The sequence below is a fragment of the Podarcis bocagei genome, assembly GCF_964188305.1.
Source record: "Podarcis bocagei genome assembly, chromosome: 3".
In the NCBI taxonomy this organism is placed as follows: Eukaryota; Metazoa; Chordata; class Lepidosauria; order Squamata; family Lacertidae; genus Podarcis; species Podarcis bocagei.
The window spans coordinates 35,227,751-35,247,603 of NC_138127.1; the positions used below are offsets into that span (position 1 = coordinate 35,227,751).

Below are 19,853 nucleotides of genomic sequence, written 5' to 3' on the forward strand. Positions count from 1 at the left end.
ATTTGGGCAAGCGCGCCTTTCGTCGAATAGCGCCGCCTCTGCTTTTCAGATACTGCTCCTTATAGTTTCCTACGTCTTACTGTTGCACACTTTGTAATTATTTCCTGAGTTAAAAGGGAAAGCTACTCTTCAGAAATTAGTCATCGTTGCTGAATCAGACGCTAAATGTCCACAGTTCAAACTTCTCTCTCTTTCTCTCTCAACATGTCTTGGAGTTTCATTTTGAGAGAATTCCTAGAGTTCCTGCATGTTTACTCTTAAGTAAGTTGCACTGTATTCAGTGGGACTTACTGTCCTGAAAGTGTGGTTAGGATTGCAGTTAAAGGCGCCACTCATTGCACAGGTTGTCATTTCACACACACACACACACACAGAGAGAGAGAGAGAGAGAGAGAGAGAGAGAGAGAGAGAGAGAGAGAGAGAGAATGCTGAGGAATATTTTGAACTGAGTTTGCAAAATATTACCCGACAATTACGTTTTTGCCTTACCATCCCCTAGCCAAAGGAAGCACACATTGCATTGGCTTCTGAGTCAATGGAAGCCGGGCTGTTGCCGTTGTAGGCAACAGAACTGCATAAAGTGAGAAACCAAGAGTGTTGCTACATAACTTTATGGAAATCGTTTGACCTGCCTAAAGGTACTCTGAAACATAAGTATATTCATCACTTTCCTAAAGGCAAAAACCAGTCTTGTTTATTATGAGACATTCGGTCGTGGACTTGATGTCTCTAGGAAACCTCATGCTATAAATGTGCAAGTCTTTAGTGACGAAGATTCAGTGACACCAGACTTTGAGGGACGTGAAAGCCTGTCGTTCGAATTTCGCAAAACAGCATCCGGAAGAGAAGGCAGACAGATCCATTTGTCTTATCCCGCTGTTGCTAGAAGCGTGTAGGAAATAACTACAGTATTTGCTCCCCTCTGCCCTGCAAACAAACCATACTCCACCAGCGCGCATCTCCGCCCCGCCCATATCAAGCATATAGCACTTTTCATAAAACAAAGATCTGACTGTCCCCCGTCCTGAAAATGGAGAATGCACCTATCTGTCCAATTACACGCGCAAGGCCGGGCTGCAGAGGCCATGGATTTCAATGAAGCGCGCAGACCGATTCTGTACCTGGAAAGGGCAAGCTCCGTGGATTCAGCGCAGGGCACCACTCCGGCGACGCAGGGAGAGGAGGAGGGGCCGGGGGAGGGGCGGCAGTCGAAGCCGACGCCGCTGGGCGGAGGGAGGCCGGTCGAGCGCCACTCTTGAAATAACCAAGAGGAAATTTACAGCTGAAGACGGCGAAGGAATGTCCTGATCTCGGGCGCCTGCTCCACTGAAGCCCGCGACGCGTGCATTTCTTTCATTCAAGCAGAAAACCGCCCTCATGGCACGAATGTTAAGAGGGGATCACCTCGGTGCCAAAAAATAAAATCGCGGAAAGAATGCCCCTGCCCCGCAAAACAACCAAAAACGGTAGAGGGAAGAGTAAATAGGCTCTTTTAGCCAGTCCGGAGGCCTTCTGTGTTTGTTCAGACTGCCTGTCGCCAGTTCTAAAACAACGGCGGGCAACTTTGCAAACGCATAAAAGCATATTCAGGGCAGATCAGCAAACTGGGCGGAGGGAGGGAGGGTGGGCAGAAGAGGAAGGAGAAAATCTATCTTGCAACCTGTCAAGCCGCAACCGTCCAAACTTTAGGCTGGTAGAGCACGAGAAAATTTTTGTTTTCTTACCTGAGTGGTGAGACCGGGGGCCTGAGAGCACTTTATTCGGGTAGAAACGCCGAGGAAATAAATTGCGGGGGGAGGCTCTAGATCCATGTGCTTAAAAATGGGGGAGAGGGCTCACAGTGGAGCGGGAGGTGGGGACTCTGGAACAACACTTCCATTAATTTTTCTGAAATATATCGATCAAGATATCAATTTTTACCACTTACTTGTTCCAAGTGGTGAAATGAGTATTAGAATGGAGACCGAGCGCACGTAATTCCTGTTAATGTGGTTCGGTCTTTTATTTTGGAAAAGAGATAAATTTGGGACCGCACAGGGAAAGTGCTACGAGTAGTGTCACACGGGCTCCTTAACGCCAAGAAACAGGGGTGTGCGTCCAAGCGCCGCTCGCAGGGCCAACTTATTCTTCTTCCCTTTGTTTTCTCACTCCTCGCTCGCTAGTTTCCTCGGGATTTCCCCACCCACCCCCGCGCTTTGCTTCCACATTTCTGGCAAATTCACCCTTCCCCCCCCCCGTCTGCGCTTTTCTAGGGTCTCTCCCCCCCCCAACCTCCTGGAGAACAATCGTTGCTGATGGAGGCTCTGCTCCCTGCACCGCTCGCCTTGCAAGCTGGCCTCTTATTTAGGAAGTCATTAATCACATCCCCTTCCCCCGGAACGCGATGGCCGAGGAACCTGCGCAGCGCAACCCCCGGGCGCCTCCCCGCCCCCTGATGGCCGCCCTTAAAGGCTTCGGAACGCGAAAGGCGAACGGAGGTGCTATCGCGTTTCCGGTGGGCGTTTCAGAATGGAATAGGTAATAAGCTGGGGGGGGGGAGGCGGCTTTCACCGTGGATCATGCCTATACGCTATGCCTACATGCCATAGGAATATGCTTCATATACCATTTATGTTTAGCGCCTATAATTTGTATGTCAGTTCAAAGCTGCTTAAAAGCAGTCGCTTTCCTCCCCCCCCTTTAGCTCACGTGGTATGTGTCTTTTCAGCAGTATGTGTGATCTTAATGGGGCGGATATGGACCGTAGAATGGTCATCTAGTCCAACCCCCGAGGGTCATCTAGTCCAACCCCCATTGCAATGTAGGAATCTCGACTAGAGCAGATATCAAACCTCTGCTTAGAAACCTCCAAGGAAAGAGAGCCTACCGTCTACTCTATTCGATGCTGTGTCAGTTTGACGTGGTTTTTTCTTCTATGTATGATATATGCCCTCAACCCATTAGCGGATTTTGTGTACCAATATCGACAGTGGTGGGGGGGTGGAATATCTTTGCTTTCCCACCAACAGGCACCTTTTAATTTGTAATGCTCCCGCGCACCCTTATGGGGCGGGACGCTCCATTAAACTCGGTGGGGCTCACTTTTGAGAAAACATATAGGATTACGCTGTCAACCTATTAAGTTACCGATCCTATGCTTCGAAATAAATAAATGCATGGCCCTGCTAAAATAAGTCCCACTGTGTTCAGTGAGGTTTCTATTTTATTAGCATTCGTCAGGTAAATGCGCATAGGATTAAATCCCGGCCTCATACATCCCATAATCCACCGAGTTCCTTTCAACGGGATATAGTTTGCATCCTTACGCCAAGACCCTAAGGCTGCAGTCCTCAACCCACTTACCTGGGAGTAAGCCCCAGTGAATTGAGTAGGACTTATTTCCGAGCAGAGATAATGGCTAGGATTGCGCTGTAAATGGATGAAACAAATAGCACATTTAGGATTGCCCCTTTCCCCGGTTTCAGGCTAGGTAATTTTATCGACTACTTTGCGGATCAGCCTTCAAATATGCGATCTTCAGGCGCGCTTGCCGGCCAACGAGGCGCGCGCCCGCCGCGCAAGTGCCCCAAGCCGAGGGCCATTATTGGCATTTGCACGTGGGCAGCGAAAGATCTGCCACTATATTGGCAGCGCCGCAGCTTTAGTGCCCGAGAATCTCTCTCTCTCTCGGAGACACGCCCCGCTCCTCCAACCGGCGCCCGGATCTACGTAGCGAAACGTGCCCAGCCGCGGCCAGGCGAGGGTGTTTTGAAATTCCGCCGTTCATTCATAAATTATTGCGGTGTGTCAAGCCCGCTCGAGGTGCCGATTGGCTGCTCCTCCTCCTCCTCCTCCTCGCCGAACCCCCTCCGAGCAGCCGAGGTGAAATTAGTAGCAAGCAGGCATGTAATTGACGGAGTCACGTGCGCGCAGGGGCCCAGAAACGGAGCAAGAGCGCGGCCGGGGGCGGGGGATCACGAGAGGGCGAAGCGCAGGAGAGCGGAGCGGGCGAGCGCACGAAATCAAGATGTTAAGCTGAGTCAAAAGACTCCCGCGAGCCGGCCAGGGGGAGCTTTTCGGGAGCAGAGGGCCGGTGGGCAACATGGCCGAAGGTTATCCCCCCCCCCCATCCCCGGCCAGCCCAGCTCTTGTTTTGCCTAGGCTTTTTGTTGTGCTAGGTTTTTCTTTCCACCGTTTTCTTAAATATGCATACAAGAGAAGGAATGTACTACTGAAAAATAAAAATAAAAATAAATGATCGCTGGTGTTTTTTTAAAAAATAAAATAAAATCAAGGACGTGGAGGGGGGACTTCTGTGGTTGTGGGTGGGAGAACCTATTGTGGGCGAGCTTTCCCCAGTGCTCTGCCCCGCCCCCTTCGATTCACCCAACTTGAAAAGCTTTCCGAGGGGGCTTCTGTTCGAATTGTTCCTGTGCGATTGAGCAAGCAGTGGCCAGGAGGGGGAAAAGAAAGGCGGGGGGCAACGAGGAAACTTTTGTACACCTGCCCCCCCTCCTTGAGTCCAGATTAAAGTGATTCCGGAGTGGGAGGGGGGATTCGGCGGAGGAAGGCTAGGGAAAGGCGCGGAGCGCGCTTGGCGAAGAAGGAGAAACACGCCGCTCGCTGCTGGATGGGCCGCTCCAAGTGCTTGCGCAATCGCCTCCTCTCTCTCTCGGCTCGGCCCCCTCCCCTCCCCTCCTCCTCCTCCCACCTCGCCTGGCCAGGCAGGGCTCATTCGCCTGCGAATTCCTCTGGGGAGGGATGGGATCGGTGCTCAACCAGCAGTACCCAAGTAAAGTATCGCTTTCTGGGGTGGTTTATGTGGCTGAAAGATGGAGTTAAAGGGCAGGATCGCACGTATGTACAGAGCAAACGTGGGCTGGGCTGCTGCGTGTGGGGGGAGTGTGAGAAATAGAAGCGGAGTGAGTCACAGCAGATGCTGCCTTTCCTTCGACAGTGCCCTGAAGCTTTGGAGGTTATTGATGTGTGTGTGTGTGTGTGTGTGTTTAAATTTTTTTTTTTTTACTACTTCCTCTGTGACTTTGGTGTACTTAACGTTTTTGTGGGTAGGGGAAAAACAAAGGTTGGTTTCGTAATGTTTGTTCGTGCGTGCATGTGTTTTTGTGTGTCATCTGTAGCAATCGTTCTTGTACAAGCGCCAAGGAGATGTTACTAGAATTTAATTCTTTCCCTTTTTGTGTGTGTGTGTGTGTACGTACGTCCTTGTTCTCCCGCAATCTCCTCTTCAAATCAGCGGGGGCGCGTAAAGGTGGAGATGAGCCCGGGAAATTGCCGGAACAAGAAGAAGAAGAGGAGGAGGAGGAGGAAGAAGAATCCCAGGTTTTGCACGGAACAGGCCATTGCAAGTGGTTTAATGTGCGAATGGGGTTCGGATTTATTTCCATGCTCAACCGCGAGGGAAGCCCCTTGGAGACTCCGGTTGATGTCTTTGTACACCAAGTAAGCCCGTTTTGTTGTTTTAGTCGAATCTCAGCCCCTCCACCCCACCCCACCCATTTCCCTCTAACCCATGCCTTCGTTTTATGTGGTCTAAAAACCCCTTCTCTAAATGCTTCCGTAGATGTTTGTGAGCTCTGTTTAAACCCAGCTTCAGAGAACAGTTTCTGTTTGCCATCCAACCGCCCTCCCCCCACAAATGAGATCAGTATCCATGGCTTGTTGGTCCTTCAGAAAGAAAAGTCTACCATCTCAACAGGTTTTGTTTTTTTTAGTACAAAGTCTTGCTTTTGTTTAGCGTTCTCTTGCTTTGTTTGTGGGTGGATTGCATTTTAGTTGTTTTTCGTGATGGAAGAGATTCTTCTCTGCTGAAATGATAGTAGGAAAAAAAGCAAGTCACCTAAATGACTCCCAGGCTGCAGCTCTGTGCATACTTATCAGAGTTAACAGTGGGACTTAATGTTTCAGTAAACATGCACAGGATGGTGCTGATAACTTTCCCCACGGTGAAAATTAAGATCCTTTTAAGTGTTGTGGGCTCTTTCTTTCTCTTAAAAAGCTAGATAGTGTTGTAGTTTGTTTTTATGATGCTTATGTTCAGATCAAACAGTAGTGCACAACGTGTATTTGTTTTTCTGCGGTGTAGTGTGGCTATTGAAAGAGTTCGTATAGTGGACTATGATACATCAAAGGATCACTGGTGTTTTGTGTTTTTGTGTGTGTGAAGGTCTTCTGACTGGAAAACATTTTCCTGACATGTATAAGGCCCTTGTCTCCTTCAGGGCAGAGGGCTCAAAAGCCAAAGTACAAGAGGTGGCTATTGTCCTCATATATGTGTATATAAAAGCAAGACCAAGCTAATGTTGATATTTACTATAAAATCATTACAATAATAGCGGGAATGTAACAAAACAAAAAACTTGTGGCGTGTGTGTGTTCTTAGAACTGTCTTCTTTACCCCTTGATTTTCTGAGCCCAGAAAAGCAGTAGTTCAAACCTGAATTGTAGTGTTCTTTTTATTGCAGTAATCTCAAAAGGGTAAATTATTGGGTTACTCATAGAATGAAATACCCTTAAGCCTAAATATATTTTGCTAAACTTCAAATTGATTTAAATGGAAGTCATTAACCCCATATGTGCTTACTACTGCTTATAGTTTGTTTTCAGAACATGGATAATGTTTGAGTTGTGACCACATGAGAACTGCTAAAAACAGCCTTAAGTTTTGTAATGGTGGTAGTCCTTTTCTAGCAAACTGACACATTTTTGTGCTTGCCTTTAATCTGTGTGTATATATATCGTTCCTGAAACCCTAGTTTGGTCCAAGCACTGCACAGTTTGGGAGTCCGCCTCATCTATTTTGTGGGTCCTATTTATAATAATAGAGCAGACTTTAAGGTAACTGAAAAATAAGGACACGTGACCTCAGTTTGAAAACCACTTACTGTTGCAATATTCAGTGAAACTGCTCTGGAATTAGTGACTTTATAATTTCTATTTCTAACAATAAAATTGGATAATGATCTCCTGAGATTGGGTATCTGTTTTGTAATCTAGAAGTGTTACTTCCGTATAATTTTAAACTTTCAGTTTGACATTAGCACATGAAAGCTGCTCCTTAGTGCTGAAGCTGTTCTCAGTGTTGATTGCTAGCAGCTTCTGGGCTTTGCTCCTGTTCTCCCCTGCCACCTTGACCTTTCTTTAGGTCACTGTATTGAGGTTTACAATCCTACATGCTTATCATGGTATATATGAAGGAATGTTTTTCTGATCATATGCAGTATTATTTTCTTTGCTCTTCAGTATGAGAATCAGAAATCTTTACAGCATAAATGCGTTTGATAAGATCACTCATTGAGCTGATCATGCTGCTGGATCAGTGCATTCTGACTTCAGTGCTACTATTCTACTGCTGGAATAATATCTGTTTGTGGTGGACCATTCATTTGGCTTTGAGAACTGCAGTGGCAAGACTGGTGTCACACACAGCCCTCTTCCAGCGTTTTTTTGGATTCTGAACAATGCGTTATGTTTGGAGGTAGAATATACTACTGGCTGATACTATACATTTTAAAACAGACTTGGGTAAAAAAAGGATTAATTTTTTTAGAAGAGTGCAAGAGTGCATTTGGTATCCCAGCTTATCACTAACACTGAAGGCAAAAATTTTTTATCTCATATGTTCTATTGCAGATAGTGATGTAAGTCATATTTAAACCCACTATATAAAAATGGAACTGAGATAAATACCCTGTGTCACTCTCTCTGTCTCACTCAGTCATCACATGATAGATGCAACAATCACAATTGTATGTGAAAGAGCAATCATGGAATCAATTCCACAGTGTGAGATTTTCTATCACTTTAACTACAATCTCCACTGAAAGTTCACAGAAACACACACACTACTGCTTGTCAGATAAATTTTCAAATGGTGTAGGTGCATATGTGACCTGACACCCAATAATTTTGTAGTAAGTGGAGTATATGAATCCATATATGGAGCCAGTGTGGTGTAGTGGTTAAGAGTGGTAGACTCGTAATCTGGTGAACCTGGTTCGCATCCCCGCTCCTCCACATGCAGCTGCTGGGTGACCTTGGACCAGTCACACTTCTTTGAAGTCTCTCAGCCTCACTCACCTCACAGAGTGTTTGTTGTGGGGGAGGAAGGGAAAGGAGATTGTTAGCCGCTTTGAGACTCCTTAAGGGGAATGAAAGGCAGGATATCAAGTCCAAACTCCCTCTTCTTCTTCAATGATCCCTTCTCCATGCACTAAACCATGGTGGCTATAAGGAAGATGGTAAGTAAATAAAGCTCCTAGAAAAGATATTTATCTATTTGTTGCAAACATTTATAGTATGCAGTAAGCAAAGCAAAGCCAAAACCAAGAGATAAATATAAATGTGAAGGAATATGTTAACTCTCTATAATATGTGTTACTAGTATTGTCATCTAAATCAACAATAGCATCTCTTGAATACTGTACATTGGTACCTCGGGCTACAGACGCTTCAGGTTACAGACTCCGCTAACCCAGAAATAGTACCTCAGGTAAAGAACTTTGCTTCAGGATAAGAACAGAAATCACGAGGCGGCAGCAGCAGGAGGCCCCATTAGCTAAAGTGGTGCTTCAGGTTAAGGACAGTTTCAGGTTAAGAACGGACCTCCAGAACGAATTAAGTTCTTAACCCGAGGTACCACTGTATGTGTATTGTGAATGTTCATAATGGACTGTCTTCATGATACATGCAACATTTTGATGTAGCAGTTCTGTGCTACCAAGGGATTGTTTTGAGAAAATATTGAATAGATGGAAAAGTTGTTTTCAGTTGTGTTTAGCAGCATGTCTGGAAGTATTTAAGAAATTAACTGCTTATAATTGTGTAGGTTTTAGTTGGCATTTGGAGCTTGTGGAAAAATGTTCGGAAATAATGGCAATAGTTGGAAATAATGTTCCTGCATTGCCATGGTTTAACAGAAAGTATGTTTTGCCAGCATAACTGGGACAAAAACAGTACTGAGGTATTGAAGTGAACATGCTGAATTGGTCAAAAGGAGGATAATTTTGGAGGAGGGAATGAGACAATTTGTACACATAAACCCTAATTCATACGTTTTGGAGCAAACAGAAGTGATTTTAAAGTGGTGGGGGAATGAGGCATGCATGCAGCCCATACTCCCATTTATCCATGCCTACATCATCTCCACTTCAGACCTTCCTACATTCAATGTCAAGGTCTGAAAGAGGATTCTAAGTATGTCTGGGTGAACATGCTAATTCAGATATTCATGATGAATGCATGCAACATCGTTTGCATGTGTGGACATTGTGGAACCTCCCCACCTTAATCCCACATTTCTTTGACCTGAATTCATAAAGAGGGCTATATTATTTAAGATATAATCTTAATTTCAGCAAAATTGGAATGAATTATATGATGCTTCTTTCTAAATGGGATGCTTGGAATGGTATAATTTATCCACTATAGTTCCAAATAACCCATACTTGAACTAAAGATTGTGCATGTCTTCATTTATTGTAGCATCAAGTGGTTAATCTCGAAGGATGGGAGCAATGAGATTGTTGGGTTTTTTCCTGCTTATCCTACTTATTCCAAATTTATTACTTGGTGGTAAATCCTATTGATGCTAGCTGAATTTAATTCTGTGCAGTGGATTAAAAAATTTAATGGATAGACATTATGATTTCTTTTTTTAAAATAGAATGGCTTCTATGCTTGCTTTTCACATGTACCTGAAGTTATCCTACAGATTGACACAATCATATTTCCTATATATACTTGCATTAATGTAGGTCTTATTCAATACAATATGATTTGAGTTTTGAGTAGACCTGCATAAGATGATACTGTTAAAACTGCACTTCCTTCTAGGAGTATTTTTACTATCTTCAGTATTCCTAAATTTTAGGAATGTGGCATGTTTATTTTTTTAAAAAAATCATTTGAGGCCCAAAAATATTATGACCAATCTAGATTTTTTAAAGTATTGATGCTTGAGGAAGACATCCATCTTTATTATACAATCCTAAGTGTGCTTATTGAGAATCAAGTTGGATCCCAAGAGCCTGTGCCATTGACCAAATGAGTCCTTCTACTGGGCTTTTAAGGTTGGTAGAAGTTCCAATCAATTGATGAGTGGCAGTGACCCTCTCATTCCCTCTCCCCCTGCAATCTTTTCCACCACCTTCCCACACTCTTCCCTCCAATTATTCAGAGCAAATTGTTTAGGGCTGCTGTGGGGGTGGGAGAGTGCAAAATCTGTTAGCAGAAGGAGGAATGGAATTCTTTGAATGTAAGCTTAGCTGCATCAAGGTGTGTTGGTTACATCTAGTATGTATACTTGTGACTGCAGATTGCAGCTTAGCTTATTTGTAGCTCCTATTGTGAGAAGCACAATATGAGAACAATATGCTCTCTTTGATAAATGGATGGAAGAGCAATGTATCTTTTGTCATTGATGAATCCTGAGACAGAGAAGAGGAAGTCTTAAATGTCCTAGAGCTTCTTCTTCTTTGCTTGTTAATAGTTATGTTGAATTGGGCTTTATCTACAATTAAAGATTTATGGTTGCAGCCTATTGTGTCATTCTGTTCACTGAAAGCTCTTTGATCCAGCAGTGGCTTCCATGAATGGAAAGGAAAGGGAGATGATTTTTATGTTTAATGTTTAACAGACTATTGTATTTTAATATTTTGTTGGAAGCCGCCCAGAGTGGCTGAGGAAACTCAGCCAGATGGGTGGGGTATAAATAATAAATTATTATTATTATTATTATTATTATTATTATTATTATTATTATTATTATTATTTTCAATTATTCTTCCTTCACTTTGCACCTCTCCCAATTTGCTCTTGAAGGTTGGGTGATCCACTGGAATAGCATGGAAGGTGCTTTAAGTAAAAGAGAGAGAGAGATGAATTCATACAAATCATCTTTCTCCTATCTCTGGAAGCCATTCCTGCATCAAACAGCTTTCCATGTGAAAGTAAAACAGATTTAATTATTGTCTGTGCACTGCAATTAACATTAGCATCTGAGCCAACTGACAATTCAAAATAAAACTATTGAAACTATTAAAAATAAAATAAAAACAAAAACAGACAGTGGAGCTCAAGGACAAACAACCTTACTCGTTGCCACCTTCATCCAGAAGCTGTTGATGAACAAAACAATGCTATTGAACGCAACCCTTAATAATTGCACCAATTTAGACTGCAGTTCTAAATTGAATTTACCTGGAATTGCACCTCATTGAATTCAATTACACTGCGTCTTAATGGACATGTATAGTTTTGCACAATAGGTTGATTAAACCTTGTAGTTTTGGCTTTTTTCATATTATAAGCTGCACAAATGTTGGTATGAAGTGATCTGAAATATTGGAATATTTGCTAACATTGCAGTTGAGACATGGCTGTAATTTTTTTTGCCTACATAATTTATACCCAGTTTTGGAACATGTTTTGTCTGTAATTTAGAATGACCAGATAGTCTAAAGAGGTGACAAGAAACATCAGACTGATTTCTTAACATCTTTTTTGAGGTAACTATTGAACAGAAGTTTTCATGGGGGGAAATGTGCAAACCGTTTCAACACCCACAACTCATGAGCTTTACCACAAAGTTCCTTTTTAAATAGGCTAGAAGTGAGAGATGTCAACTTCTTTTCTCTTTCTCTCTCCTTTATAATGGGACTAAATCACACCCATGGCCAGATAAATTACTCAGGAGCACTTCACTTGGAAGATCCACATTGGGATAAGGGCTTAAAAAAACACACCAAAATCACTTATTTCCCATTAAAAGGAAGTTTCACTTATTTCACCTTGATTGGCCAGCTTCGCTTTGCCAGTGGTGGTTTGCTCAAGTCAAGAGAATAACTATTCAAGTCTCCTAGATTTCAAGCAGATAATTCCGTGTACTAAACTCGCTTCACCCAAACATAACCACAAATTATAATTTGGGTTTATTATGTGCTGCCTTTCCCTCTCTCCCTCTTTTTGCAGAAGAGGAGACTCAGTCACAGTTTTCACTTCATTTGAAAATATTTTATAGTTCAGCCAAAATATTGGATCTGGTCCACTAGAACCCAGGCCCTCCTGCTCTACAGATGAACATCCTAACCAGCCTTTGTATTCTTCCAGGACAATCTTCATACCTCATAATCTCACCCAAACCCCAACGATATAGCTCTGTATTGAAGACTCCTTCTGAGGAGCTGTTGTAGTGCATGACAGCTGGTTCCAGGATTGACCTTGGTTTGGATAACTGGGATAATAAGGGCCGAAAAGAGCCCCCCCCCACCCCTAAATTATTGACTAAAATAGTCAATAATGATAAATTAGTGCATGTAACAATGGTGTTTCTCTGATAATTGTGCACTTTCTTCCCATCCAGCTATGTCACCTCCATTTTCATGTTGGTAGATTACAAGTATCTGCTGGTTATTTACTTAAGCAAACACCATATTATCTCTCCTCCTCCTCTACCACCACCGTTAAACCATGACTTCTCAATACATATTAACCTGTGTTTACATTTGGGAATTGGGAATCTGAGCTTGGTTTTCAATAAGAATCTTGGAAAATGCCTAGGACATCCAAAGAAGGAAGCACTTGTGCATATTGCCCATTCTCATCCCTATCTTCCTTCCCAAGGTGGAAAATAATACAGGATTTTTTCAAGGTCCTATTACTGGAAAGAGAAAACATTACACTATTTAGCAAGGATTCATTGGAGATTTGCTAGCAACTCTGGTGCTAGTAGCCATGGTGATTCCAGCTTCAATAGCATATTATAACAGCTGAAGTTTGAAAACTCATAGTCAGCTCTTTGAATAGAGTTGTTGGTCCACCATGAATCCAGTTGGTAATAAGTGAGCATCCCTGGTACCTGAAATATTTATTTGAAAAAATAAAGCAAGCCAGTTGGTGGAATGATCCTGACTATTAAGGATATACGGCTACTGCTGATTTTGTTAGAATTTTCTTAATTAGCATGTGTGACATTATGGGGCTCACCATACTATCAGAATGTATGATTGAAGTCAGAGAAGAATTACGGTAGCTGTTGGGACCTCCCATATGCATTCTTTTTGGCTGTCTCTTTCTTCCTGGAGGTGCAGAAGCAATGCTGGGTGCAAAACTACTTTCTGAAAACCGTACATCTGAAAACAAGTGCTCTTAAAACAGAGGATTATTTGAACAATATATTTTAAGAACTATGCAAGTTGACATAACTGAATATGGAAATTTAATATCTTCCATGTTGTGGGCCCTTTGTTGAGCTTCTGGTGTCTCATACACACACACACACACAAAGTTTGGTATCATTGCTTCTGTACCACTAAGAGATCCACTTTATGTGCATTGATATAAGAAGGGGGCAATGACAATAAAGATATTCTTATTCTTATTCTTAACAAGTAATTTCCAAATCAGGCGTGCATGACCATCTCTTTTTACTTAATTTAGCACTGGTCTGTGTTCTTGATCTGCTTAAAAGTTGCTGAACTGCAAATAGAAAATTATTTTTAAACAGTTTGCAAATGTATTTAAATGATTTGAACATAAAAAATGTAAAAGGAAAATCTATTGAAAATGACAGCAAAGTGGAAATGTACATATGTAAATTGGTGGTCCAAAAGCATGAAGCAAAGATCAGTGAAACAACAATTTTATGTCTCATCTACTTTTCAAAAATTCTGGCACTGGATGACCCAGTCCACAGCTCACTTAGGTGGAGAACTCTGATTTAAGCAAGAGAAGCTCATTAACTCACAATGCAGTAAAGCCTACTTGTACATCTGATTGTTAACTGTCTCCTTGAAACGTGAGAGCAGATTCCTCAACCAAATTTGCTAGTGCCTTTAGACACATGGCTGCATAATAACCACAGATATTTAGTATCATCTCTATGTAACTTAATACCTCAAGTTATATAGTTAGAAACTTGCAGCTTGTTCTACTAAGTCACAATATAAATTGAAATTTAGCTTTTGATACTGAGTTTGTTTTTTCATATTTCAGTTTGCTGTCACTATGTATTAACCATGTGTGCACTGCAGTAATCCGCTCGGGTTATCAAAGCTTGGGTTGAAGCTGGTAATAGACACTTATTTCTATGGAAGTTGTTTGGGCTTTCCATAACAAAACTGAATTCAGGAGTCCCCTCACACTATAGACCTGTTCTTTCAAGGGCACTGCATGATCATCCAGAAGAGGCCATCTGCCTGATTTCCAGATCTGAGAACTGTCAGCCCACAGCATCTCTTGTCCTGGGCTCAGTTTAAACAATGATCTCAATGGCATTCAGCCTGATTAGAAGTAGTTGTTCCTGTGGCAATGGCACTTTTCCTTATTAAGACATTTGCATTGTGAAATTACTGCTTTCTATCTTCCATGTTGCTAGTTAGTATGTGCTAGTATCTTTTTAGGTACCGCCTGTGGACGGTCCGGGAATCAGCGTGTTTTTACATGAGTAGATTGTGTGCTTTTATTTTAAATGCATCTCTGGGTTATTTGTGGGGCATAGGAATTTGTTCACTATTTTTTTTCAAAATATAGTCCGGCCCCCCACAAGGTCTGAGGGCCCCATGCTGAAGAAGTTTGATGACCCCTGGCTTAGGCAATCAAGAGATAAAATAGTGGGCTGAAATTCTAAACTTTTCTTTTGTAAGTGCCTTGCACTGAAAGTAGTTGGATTGCCAATGGATTAATCTGTTTCTGCATTATCAATCCACCTGCAGAAAGATGTTACACATGGTGTTATTTTTATTGTGGGAAGTGGGGTTATTTACAAGCTGTTGCCTCTGGGGGGAGAGACTGTATCCTGTGCTAGGGCAATGCATATGCAATGCTTTATTTTGTGCAGTAAAAGGTAAAGGGACCCCTGACCGTTAGGTCCAGTCGCGGATGATTCTGGGGTTGCGGCTCTCATCCCACTTTACTGGCCAAGGGAGCCGGTGTACAGCTTCTGGGTCATGTGGCCAGCATGACTAAGCCGTTTCTAGTGAACCAGAGCAGCGCATGGAAACGCCATTTACCTTCCCGTCGGAGTGGTACCTATTTATCTACTTGCACTTTGATGTGCTTTCGAACTGCTAGGTTGGTAGGAGCAGGGACTGAGCAACGGGAGCTCAGCCCATCATGGGGATTCGAACCACTGACCTTCTGATTGGCAAGCCCTAGGCTCTGTGGTTTAGACCACAGCGCCACCCGCGTCCCATTGAAGTAGGCGTAGTCATTGAAATCTATTTAATCATGCTTGCGGTGAAGCAATATGATCAGATATTAGAGTTTTGAAAATTTTATCTTGGATCCATCCATTGCTGTTTGCAACCAACTATATTTAGATTTATCCCAAAACTTCCTAAATTTTAATTCACGTATCATTTAAAAGAGAAGGAGCAGAATCCGATGGGACACCAGCTAACTTTCAGTTATGCACCTTCATCTATCTCCACCCCCACTCACCACTGCAGCCCTCCATGTGTGCTCAAAAGCTGCTCCAGAAGGTTTCCCTCTGGAGTATATTTTGAGTAGACATGTTGGAGTGCAAAAGTTGCCTTGCATGTATTGAAGCAGCATTGCACAGAACCCACGTTTTCTATTTTACTAACAATCAGATGCATTTTCCTTTAAAAAAGACATTTGCTTTCTTAAGTGGCTTAAAAAAAAATAATGTTTCTGTTTACCCTGCACTATTTGTTTTAACAGAGTTTCCTAATTTTAATGCAGTTTAAAATTGTATGTATTGCCGTTTATGCTGCCTGGAGTACATTAGATGCTTACACATCAGTTGCTATAATGGTTGATGGGTTGCTGAAGATGCAGAGAAAAACGAGTTAACTAAGGAATGAAACAGGAACCTGTCAACTTCCAGGAATTTGTAAAGCTTTAATTTGACAGCACTTGGTACTGCAGCAGGAATGTTGCTGATCATTGTGTACTTTATCATTAATGTTTCAGATAGGAAGGGCAAAGGGTTTCTCTTAAAGCCTCTTATTTCATCCCAATAAGAGAACTGTGGATTTCTTAATTATTCCCAGATATCCAGCTAGACAGTTCTTTGGTATTGTACTGTACTCTGGTTTTTGTAAAAACTAAAATAACTTGGTTGTGTATAGTAGAGGAGTCCTTCTTGAAAACCAACAAAATCAAACTACCCTGAATTGCATTGGCTTTGCACACCCAAGCAGCAACTGTTATTTCATTTTTACGACATCATTTGGCAAGTTCTTAACTCAAAGGTCTCTTGAGATTTTATTGGCTAATTTCATCAATATTAACCTATTGGCTGATATGCTGCCCTTGTAAAGTATTTACTGCACAGCAATTTATCAAGAATGCTTACTTGTACACTTAAAAGTGTGACTACACAAATGCTTAAAGATTTACAGTGGAGGAGTCTGTTTATTGATTTTTAATAGGCTACTTATCAAGACCATAATGAAGTCCTAACATTTTTCATTCCTGTGCTGCCTGCTTTGCAATGTAATACTATGTGTATAAACTGGTACAAAACTATATTTTTAGTTCCCCACTCCACCCCCGAAATAGATAGGGGGAAAGTTTACATAGGCTTAAAAGTGAGTGCTACTTTGGTGGCTTAGGACAAAGACGGGAGAGAGATTCCAGAACTTGACCCTTGCTTTGCCCTTCCATACCTTCATTAACCACAAAGATGGATGGGGAAGAGAGAATGCAGGACTCTCTCCCTCCTATTAGTCATTAGACCATTGACCTCTATGGCTCTTTTTGGGGGGCAGGCTCTAGATCAGAGATGGGGAATCTTGGGGCAGCCCTCCAGTCTTCTCTGTTTGGTCCTCAGAATTCTCCCCACATCACTTTCACCCTCCTTGGATGAAATGTGTCCTTGAACTTTGATAAAATAGGATAGAGAGGTGCATTTGTTGCCTTGTGTACTTTTGCCTCTGGCTTTGCTCACATGGTGCTCCTGGAAGGGAAGGTCCGTTGGCTGAAAAAGCCTCACTACCCCTGGTCACACTTGTGACACACTTGTGGTTGGTCTGAGCAAAGCCTTCCAGGAACAACAATGAAGGTTAAGCAGAATAGCTGGGGAGGTGGTGGTGGACAGGAAGAAGTCAGAGCTGAAATTGAAGCTGGAGGTAGCTACATCCTGTTTTGGTAACCAGAGGAATACTACCTCTATGAATATAAATAAAGATTTTGTTCTAAGCCATCATGACTAATGACCAGCGTGTTGTGTACTGGAAAAAAATTAAACCAAGAAAAAGTGGGTTTTGTGTCCTGCATGAATTCTGTACTCTATTTGTAACTTTGCATGGTTTATTTTGGTTTTGACAAGCATGAGGAGAGAGCATTGTTATGTTCAATCACGTTTCCCTTCTTTGATTTAAAATGACATTGGCTGCACTTTCAAGCTGCAACACCACTTCTTTCTCTAGAACTGTGTTTCTCAGAAAGCTAAATTCTGCACTCAGTATCAGATTCTGCACTCAGGGATTTTGTATTCTGTGAAATTACTTTCAGTTACAAACCTTACAGCCAATCAATATTGATGACTTCTGGTGAATAAAATTACTTCCAGTGGATCACACTTCCTTGCGTACTCCTTCCTAATTGCTTAGCAACCTTCTAGCCTTTTTAAAGTTCAAAAAGTGGTGGGAATCAGCCCCGGCAGCACAGATCTGTACATTATGGAGGCTGCATAGGCACAGGGTTCTTTTCCTTCAAATTTCTGGAACCTGGGATCAGAAAGGGGAAACCAGCCCTGTGCTCAGTTTTCACATAGCAAAGAAGGCCAGTCTAAGGGCTGGCTTTATCTCTCCTGCATAGGGTAAATGGCATGGGCCACAAAACAGATTAGCACAAAGTGTGAGATATTTTCTCTCTGAATAATTATTTGCAATCCATACTGGCCGCTAAGCAGCTTCCTAGTTGGGTGAGGGAGAGGAACCAGTCCTCTGAAATCAGCAAGACACATTGAGTAAGAGTGGTTGCTAACTGGGCTCTTCCAGTACTGGTTAGTATGCTTTTAGCACTTCCTTAGCACTACACATGTGTGAACAGTTCAGAACTTGCTGCCCTTTTAACACTAAATACTGCATCAGGCTAAAAGCTCTGTGCAAAACACATCCTCAGTTTCCTCTCTCTCTCTCTCTCTCTCTCTCTCTCTCTCTCTCTCTCTCTAATGCAACACAGATTTTGCATTAGAGAGGCCTCTCCAAGATGGTGTGGGGGGAAGGGAATATGGATTTCTTTCAGAGCTGGAAAAATATTCACATTTCCGTAGTGTTTCTATACAAAGTACCCAATTAAAATATTTTTCAAATATGCAAAGCATGAAAAGAAAAGGATTGCAAAAACTACAATATTGGCATAGCTCTTCAATACATTTCCAAAACAAAATCGTAAATAGATTCATTCATTAATGAATATTTTACTTAGTTTTACAAGAGTAACAAACGTAATGTGGGTGTATGTTTAAAACCTCCTGTTGGTGAGAAAAGTAGCTATCCAGACAAAATGTGTGAGCTTGAATTCAGTGTTGAGCTTGGATTTGGTTTTCAGTGGGTGAGATTCAGCTAATGAGACCCACTAATGGAAACCTGTGCAAGAACTTCCACTAATGCAACCTTTCTTCATTCACCAAATTGGCTTGGGGGTAGGCAGAGAACTACTAGAGCAAGCATGTGGGATGAGAGCAAGGAAACCTTCCAGCTGGCGAGCTGAAATGATTCTGCTGATGGAATGCTTGCCTCTCAGTTTCCCCAAGTGACAGTCAAATGGTTGTGGGCTGGATCCACAATAGTATTCAGTGAAGTGTTCCACTCATAATGGAGGCAGGAGGCAGGGGTGCAGTCTTTGCCAATACCTCCTGCAGCTCCTTGCCCCTCCTAAAATTTTGTTTCAAAACACTGCAGGGTCTTCCAGAGCATCACGAGAGGAGGCACAGGGGAGGAAGGATTGGCAAATATGACTTCTTGCCCTAGTCCAGCGCCAAAGCTTTTGCTGTATCTTGGTGCCTTGGTCACTGGATGGCCAATCTGGATTTGGTCCATTGCCTTTTTGGTTGACCAACAAGAGTGATATTTGAAAATAGATTTTTCACAGGTGCAAACAAGCATAAGCCTACATTCTACCGGTTGAATAACAAAGCATTCCAAGGTTTTGCCATTTGTAATGTAATAAGGTTGTATATGATGACTATTGTCTGATTCAGAATATGTATGTGCTAACATTTGTAAAGGAGCCCATTACATTTTTTTTTAATTAGAAAAAATACCGGCTTGGGGAGGCAAGTAAGAAAAGTAATGATGTCATTAAGCTATTTTTGTTCATTTTTCCATGTTTATAAGCTGTTTCCCCCCCTTTAAGTATAGGGACAGCATCACACAACTGTATGCATAATATCATTAAATTCCTTAAGTGTGATCATTCTCAAGCATTGTCAGAAAATCATAAGTATTTTTTGCTTTTGGTTAAATAACAGCTGCTTAAAAGATGCAATTTAATTTTTATTTGTTTTACAAATGAGAATTAACAGAACTCTTAAGGTGCTTTCTATTGACTGGACCCTCCTGTATGCTGGGCCCTCCAAACTCTAGTCTATTCATTGTTAAAAAAATAATAATAATAATTTGTCCAGTAGCACCTTAGAGACCAACTAAGTTTATTCTGGGTATAAGCTTTTGTGTGCATGCACACTTCTTCAGATACGAAAAAAGAAGGCGCATGCACGCAAAAGCTTATACCCAGAACAAACTTAGTTGGTCTTTAAGGTGCTACTGGACAATTTTTAAATTTATTTCACCTGTGTCAAACCAACACAGCTGCCTACCTGAATCTTTATTCATTGTTAATTTGTGTTGCATATAGCAATGGGAACGCAGACATTTTGAGACTAG

General features: G+C 42.1%; 1 protein-coding gene across 4 annotated transcripts in view; it reads left to right on the top strand.

Annotated features, from left to right (window-relative positions):
* LIN28B (lin-28 homolog B) overlaps window positions 1–19,853 on the top strand; it is a 100,832-nt gene that overhangs the window by 15,613 nt on the left and 65,366 nt on the right. For 2 of the 4 annotated variants that reach the window (XM_081186672.1, XM_081186673.1), the window contains exon 3: window positions 5,234–5,439. In XM_081186672.1, coding sequence (XP_081042798.1) covers window positions 5,234–5,439 — 206 coding nt within the window. Of the gene's footprint in view, window positions 1–4,412; window positions 4,837–5,233; window positions 5,440–19,853 lie in introns of those variants that run through there. The other 2 variants (XM_081186674.1, XM_081186675.1) reach the window with 2 other exon arrangements.